This window comes from Panthera onca, chromosome A3 (assembly GCF_046562875.1).
Source record: "Panthera onca isolate mPanOnc1 chromosome A3, mPanOnc1 haplotype 2, whole genome shotgun sequence".
NCBI lineage: Eukaryota > Metazoa > Chordata > Mammalia > Carnivora > Felidae > Panthera > Panthera onca.
The window spans coordinates 25,770,653-25,777,869 of record NC_138341.1 but is presented as its reverse complement, the minus strand read 5'-3'; the positions used below and the strand labels follow the sequence as shown (position 1 = coordinate 25,777,869).

At 44.6% G+C, this 7,217-nt stretch overlaps 1 protein-coding gene across 1 annotated transcript in view; it reads left to right on the top strand.

Annotated features, from left to right (window-relative positions):
- The first annotated feature begins 380 nt into the window (after positions 1-380).
- The window catches only part of SRD5A2 (steroid 5 alpha-reductase 2), a 41,094-nt gene continuing 34,257 nt past the window's right edge, over positions 381-7,217 (top strand). Inside the window, exon 1 of the mRNA XM_060652144.3 lies at positions 381-692. Coding sequence (XP_060508127.2) covers positions 412-692 — 281 coding nt within the window. The 5' untranslated portion in view covers positions 381-411. The remainder of the gene's footprint in view (positions 693-7,217) is intronic.

The following is a 7,217-nucleotide window of genomic DNA, read 5'->3' as shown; positions in this document are numbered from 1 at the left end:
CCTGTGGTTTTCTCTTCTGATTTTCTGGTGTTAGGAGCGGCAGCATCAGAGGGTGATGGGTAAGGAACAGGTCTTCGAAGGGCAATCTAAAGGGGAGGCCAGTGGCAGATGGTGGGGAGGGTGGGCGCACGGGCGGAGGCGCGGACGAGGGCTAGTCCCAGGCGGGGTCCGGTGGGGGATCCCTTCGTCCTCGTCTGCTCCCCGGCTGCCTCCCCAAGCGCCAGCCATGCGAAAAGGGCATGGATGCTGAGCCGAGCCAGGGCTGGCCGCGCCAAGAAGAAAGCAGGATGGAGGGGCGGGGGCCAAAGCCGAAGGGGCGGACGCAGGGTGGCGTCTCGCGCCCCATAAAGGGGCAGTGAGACCGCGCTCTCTTCTGCGTGGGCTGCGGCCATCGGTGGGGAACGCGGTGCGATGCGGGTTCCCTGCCAGCAGAGCCCGGTGCTGGCGGGCAGTGCCGCCCTGGCCGCCCTGGGGGCATTGCTCCTGTACCTGGCGGAGCCCTCCAGCTACGGGAAGTACTCGGAGCGCGCAATGCCCGCGGCTACTCGCCTGCCAGCCCGCGCAGCCTGGTTCCTGCAGGAGTTGCCATCCTTCGCGGTGCCTGCGGGGATCCTCGCCCGGCAGCCGCGCGCTCTCTTCGGCCCTCCGGCCACCGTGCTTCTGGGCCTCTTCTGCGGACATTACTTCTACAGGTAGCGTTTGCCCGCTGCGGGCGCGGCGTCCAGGAGCGAGCGCCGAGGGAGCGCGGAGCCCGGCTCGAGGGGAGCACCTGGCGGGGCGCGGGCCAGGCGAGGAGCGGTCGCGGGACACTGCCCCGGCCCCGCGAGCCCCTCGGGCTGGCTTGGGGCCCTCCGGCTGCCGCGGGGAGGCAGGTCCGGCGAGCGGGAGGTGGGCTGGCAAGCTCAGGCAGGGCAGAGCTGCGGGCATCCACCGTTCCCTCCGCGCGCGCGCGCGCGCGCCCGGTCACCTGTGGCGGCTCACCACCCCCCACCCCCCCACTCCGTTTCCGTCCCCTTTCACTTTTCCTTTGCAGGGTGGGGGGCGGGCTGGTCCTGGGATCGTGAGTGAGTCTACGTATTGGCATCTCCCGGAGGAGGCCGTGTTCGGAGGGACCGATAACTTCACCTTTGTGGGTCTGAGGAGGGAGGTGGGCAGAGCCTGACCCGGACTTCCACGATGGGAGAGAGAACGTGTGGGAACCCCCTGGCCTGAGCGGGAACCCCAATTCTCAGCCCTAAGGGGCTGCGCTCGCCACCAACTCATCTACCTGGTCAGTTACCCTGGGACATAAGCGTGAATGAGTCGAAGTTAACTTAGAGCTCAAATGTTCTTCTAAATTAAGAATCCCAAATTCGGGACAACTTTGTCTTCCGGTCTAAGGAAAGATGGGACCGAAACCAGAGGCTTCGGGCATTCGGACACTGACTGCAGACCCTCAAAAAAGACCCCCTGGGGAGGGAAGGAGCACCTGAGTAAGTTGCCTGTCGCGTCCCGTCATTTAGCATCTGGTGTCTCTTCCAGCCCCATTGTAACCTGGCGAGATCTGTAATTAGTTATGCCACTATGCAGACAAAGAAGCCGATGCTGAGTAAAGGTTAAGGGACTCCAGGAAGACGATGCAGCTAATGCCTGGCCAGATTCAAATCTAAGTCAATGCAATTCCACCGTTTCAATGAAACTCTTAAGTCAGTGAAACTCCACCGTTCAAGACGTTTTCACCACGTTAAGCAGGCACAAAGTCCATGCAAGACGAAAACAGAGTCCATGGCAGAGAAAAGTTGCCAAACCAAATCAAGAAGTTGAACACAAGCACAGACTAATTTTGAGTAGATTATTTCTGGAGTCAAAAGATGAAGGAAGTTTAGTTTAGAATTTAGGATAAAGAATGCCTCTGGAAGCTGAAAGGCACAATCCTTTTCCATAAGGATGCCTCATTTTTTGGAGCAGGAGTTTGTAGAGAGACCATGTTAACCTATCTTATGCTCCGGATCTTTTATTATTGGTCAAGATTTAATATTTATACAATTGAAAGTGAATTCTCATTCTTTTAAAAAGATGAGGATTGGCAAGCAACAAGAACTAAGAATTAAAATTTCAGAAATGGGTGTCCCTTGTGCAAATATTTACAAAAAGTCTGTTGTGGTCAGGGTGCAGGTTTAATAAACAACCATGTCATTTTGCCCAGATTTAAATGGTTTCATGTGTACTGGAAAAAAAAAACAAACAAACAGATAAGAGACGATCTTTTGATTTCACTGTTTTTAGAATTGACATTTGACCAAAAAGTATGCTTCTACAACAATGGCTTTTATCTTCAAATTAACAACTGTCTGTTAGCACCACAGACAGTATTTTTTTGAGGTCATTTCATCTTAAAGTAATGATTGGTGTTCTCTAACAGTCCTATTAATATAATTTTTAGACTTGTTTTTAAAATTAAAAGTCACTTTGCACAATAAATGATGACCAGTACATTAAAAAAGAAAAAAAAAACCCAAGGAAGTAATTACCCATAAAATGAGTATCGATGTACTGTCCATCTTTTTCACGGGAAATCTTTTTTATTTTATTTTATTTTATTTTATTTTATTTTATTTTATTCATTTTTAACATAATTTATTGTCAAATTGATTTCCATACAACACTCAGTGCTCATCCCAACAGGTGCCCTCCTCAATGCCCATCACCCACTTTCCCCTCTCCCCCACCCCCATTCAACCCTCAGTTTGTTCACAGTATTTAAGTGTCTCTTATGGTTTGCCTCCTTCCCTCTCTGTAACTTTTTTCCCCCTCCCCCTCCCCCCTGGTCTTCTGTTGAGTTTCTCAGGATCCACATATGAGTGAAAACATATGGTATCTGTCTTTCTCTGACTGACTTATTTAGCATAATACCTCTAGTTCCATCCATGTTGCTGCAAATAGTCAGTTTTCATTCTTTCTCATTGCCAAGTAGTATTCCATTGTGTATATAAACCACATCTTCTTTATCCATTTGTCAGTTGATGGACATTTAGGCTTTCCATAATTTGGCTCTTGTTGAAAGTGAGGCTATAAACATTGGGGTACATGTGGCCCTATGCATCAGCACTCCTGTATCTCAGGGGAAATTTTAAAAATAAAAGTAAAGGATTTAGAGATGGATTCTGATGGAGGGAAAATTGCCCACTAAAAGCACAGCTCTGAGTTAGTTGTTCTTGAGGCATGAAGATGTGATATTTGCTCACCTTCCCCTTGTGTGAGCTCTTTCTTCAAGGCCACTGGAGTACTGGATCTGCTATCATTTTGAGTGTGTATAAGGTGTTATACTCTGCTGAACACTCTGTGGATTATCTACTAATCCTCATCCAACTTATGTAGATCAGCATTATTTTCACCCCCATTTTGCAAGTGAGAAACTGGGGGAAGAAAAGGTTAAATCATTTGCCCAAGGCCACACAGTAACGTGGGGAGCCATGGCTCAGACCCAGAGAGTTTGAATTCAGATGTCAGGTTCTTTGCTACCATGATAAACTCTTCTATGCTTGTTCTTGCTGCCTTGTCTTTACCTTTTAAAGACCTACTTAGACTTACAATTAATATTTTTTTATTCTGAAAATAATAAATGTTCACTAAGGAAAAAACAAAATACAAAAAGTAGAAAAACACCCATAATTTCCACACCTAAGTATATCAGTAGTTAATATTTTGGAACATTTCTAGCAAGGCTTTTATTTTTATTAGTAGATTTTTACACAGGCTTGCTATATTGAATATAAATAGATTTTGTTCTGCTTGATAACCTAACATTTTATAATAAGTGTTTTCCCACATTATCATAGAATCTTTGTAAATATAATCTTAATGGCTGCTTGTGATTTCATCTCACGTAAAACAATAATTTACCTATCCGTTAATTTATAGTTGGACATTCAATTTGCCCCCCTCCTTTTTTTGCAGGGGTTAAATCTATGAATCATGTCTTTGCAACCTACCTTCTTTTCAGAACGTAGAGTGTTTTGTCAGTCAGGATTCCCAGAGGTGGTTCAAAGGCTATGAACATTTTTGTGCTGAGGCTTTAGGAGTTATGTAGCTTGATAATAAGGGTACATTCAGGAGAAAGCATCAGGCTTCCTTGACTTTACTCTGTTCTGTAAATTGCTGTGACACGGAAACTAGGATGAAGGGACAGGGGCTCAGGAGGAAGGCTGGCTCAAGTGTGGCTTAGAATCTTTTGCAAACTGTCCCTTCAGGACTATTCAGAACAGCAATATGTCCTATTGAATAGAAGTTAAAACTCTTTTCACTTTTCTCCTTACAAAGGGGATATGCTAGAATGTAAGTTTCACAGGGGCAAGGATTTTTGTCTTATTTTTTCATGACTGTGTCCCCAGTGTATAGAAAAGTGCCAGTAGATAGTTGGTACTCACTAAATCTGTTGAATGTGTGAATGGATTCTACCTCTGACATTAGTACAGGCAGTCAGGATTGTAGGAGAGCAAGTGAATACTTAGAAATTACTGCTGAGATTGCATGGCTCGGTCAAATGAGACAGCTCTCCTCCCTTTGGAATCTATTGTTGTGGATGTTTAGATAGTCTAGCCACAGGAAAAGATTGCTGTGTAAGCATGTTGCCTAATCCCACTGCCAAAGTTGTTTTGAAGTCAGAGTTATCTCTGTTGACCTTGCCTACAGCCCTGGGATGATCCTTTGCTCACAGTCTGTTTAATCCTCATGTTTCCAGAGAAGCCTTTGTGTCCTATGCAATGATCATTATGCCACCTATGCCTGTGGCAGTTGATGTCTTTTTCAAGACTTGGATGTGACTTTGGTATTTAGCTGAAAAAGGAAAAGAAGGCTCTTTTCACAAAAAAGGTGACTATATTGTGAAAAATTGCTTGCAGTGTGACTTTTCCTGACATGTATCCATCCAGAAGCACAGCATAGTGTGTACTTTAGAGTCTGTTTAAATTTAGATCTTTCCTGGGGTTTAGATGTTGAAACAGATGGCATTTCCCAATTAGCCAAATAAAATGATGGCTTCCATAAGATGCATTTTTGCTTCAATGGGTCAGTTCATTCTCCAGAAGCATGAATTCTCCCTTATTCTTCAAAACTCAGATCAGGGATCACTTCCTTCAAGAAGCTTTCTCTGAGTCCCTCCTCTGTAAATCCAGGGGTGATACCATTCCTTGGGCTTTCATAGCAGCCAGTGTGGCCTTCTGTGAGGCACTTTACACACTGGATCATGATTATCTTCTCTAAGGAAACTTCATCCAGCATCCTCATTTTACAGAAATAAAGCACCAATAATTAGGGGCAAAGAGGGGGCTGGGACTCGAATCTCCGGATGTGCCTTGCCAATGCTTCTCCAATCTCACAAGCAGTGCTGATATCTCAAATATTCAGAAGTAATCCAACCTCATGCAGGAAACACACTGATGGTTGCCAGAGGGGAGGGGATGAGGAGAATGGGAAAAATGGGTGAAGGGGAATGGAAAATAGAGGCCTTCAGTAATGGAATGAATAAGTCACCAGGGTGAAAGGTACACCACAGGGAATATAGTCAATGGTAGTATAATCACATTGTATCGTGACAGATGGTGGCTATTCTTGTGGTGAACATAGAATAATATATAAATTTGTCAAATCACTATGTTGTACACCTGAAACTAATGTAACGTTGTGTATAAATCTATTTCAATTAAAAAAAAAAGAAAAATGTGTCCTTACATGTAAAATAAAACAATAAAAACTCAAAAAAAAAAAAACCCCTCTAAAATCCTTATGAAGGAAACTACTCGTTGGCTAAGAATCAGTGTTGAGTGATGCCTACGCTGGAAACCGTCTAGCAGATTGAGAAGAAAAGCAGGATGAGCCACATTTTTGTTGTCACTTGATCATAAGTTAAGGACATTCATGAAGCATAATTTGATCAAGTAGGAGTAACTAAAGGGTTCTTTAGAATGAGGGTTAACGCCAGATAGTAACTCTTTTGGGCTTGGCAGGCATATAGTCTCTGCTGCAACTACTCTACTCTGCAGTTATAGCGTGAAAGCAGCCACAGGTAATATGTGCACAAATGAATGTGGTTGTGTTCCTTCTCTGGCCTGTGGACTGTTAATTTTTGCCGGCCTCTCCTTAAGAAAACCATGAATGGCATAGCTTTACAATCAGTAAATTGATTGTATTTCAGGTAATACTATAATAAAATTTTGTTAAATCCTGTAGCAAAGCAATGGGCAGATTCTAGAAAATTTCTGGTGCATTTAAACGCGAATTTGGTAGTGACATCATTTACTGAGAATTCCTAGGTTCCAAGTCCTTTATCTGAACCCTGTGGGAAATAGGAGGAGTCTTGGAGTTTACATCTAAATGGGATGACATCATAAGCACATCTGAAAAATATAGAGCTCTGTTTGCCAAAAATGTAAACAAGCTTTAAGAGATCTTGACCATTTCATTTTTGCCACATTGAAGAAAGGACGTTCTTGCTCATTTTAAATCTCACGTAATGCTGTTTAAAATGAACAAATAAGATAAGGAAACAATGATCCAAACTGGTGAAGTGATGTATATGGCATCACATGGCCAGGAAGGGGAAGCGTGGTGCTTAAACTCGGCCTTCTGATTCTTTGTCAGCGTTCCACATGCTCAGAAGCATGCTAGGTCCCATAGGAGACACAGAGAAGCACCTCCCGGTGCTTGGTCTCCAGGAGGAAGGCAAGAAAGAATCATCATTATGTGTCTATCATTCTTTCTGGTGTGAAAGTTGGGTGGTGGCAATGTCAGTCTGAGAGGTCTAGGGCAGGTGGGAAAATGCAAATTGAGGGAGATACCTAATTGGGGGGGGGCACAGTCCTGTCACTGAATGTCTTGTCTGTGCTTGAGTGTGCATTGAATAGAGGACACTCCCTCCTCCTACCCAAGTTCAGAACCAACTGAGAGATAAACCTAAGACTTAGGCAACAATCACCACTGTTAGTAGAGTTAATTAAAGTTGATTTGGGGGAACGTGGCTTACATTTTAGATCATGTGAGCTTCCTAACACTATTCCTCAAAAATACTCAGCAACACCCATAGCTGAACAACCATAGGTCTTTCTCTGTGGAGCCTATTTTCAAAAGGCAGCAGAGGGAGAGAAGGGCTGAGCTGTGTACACCTCCTGAGAGGTGCTGTAAGTTTGTACGTTTACCAATCAGGCAATTCACTTCTTCGCTGAGGAGGAATGAGTGAGGAA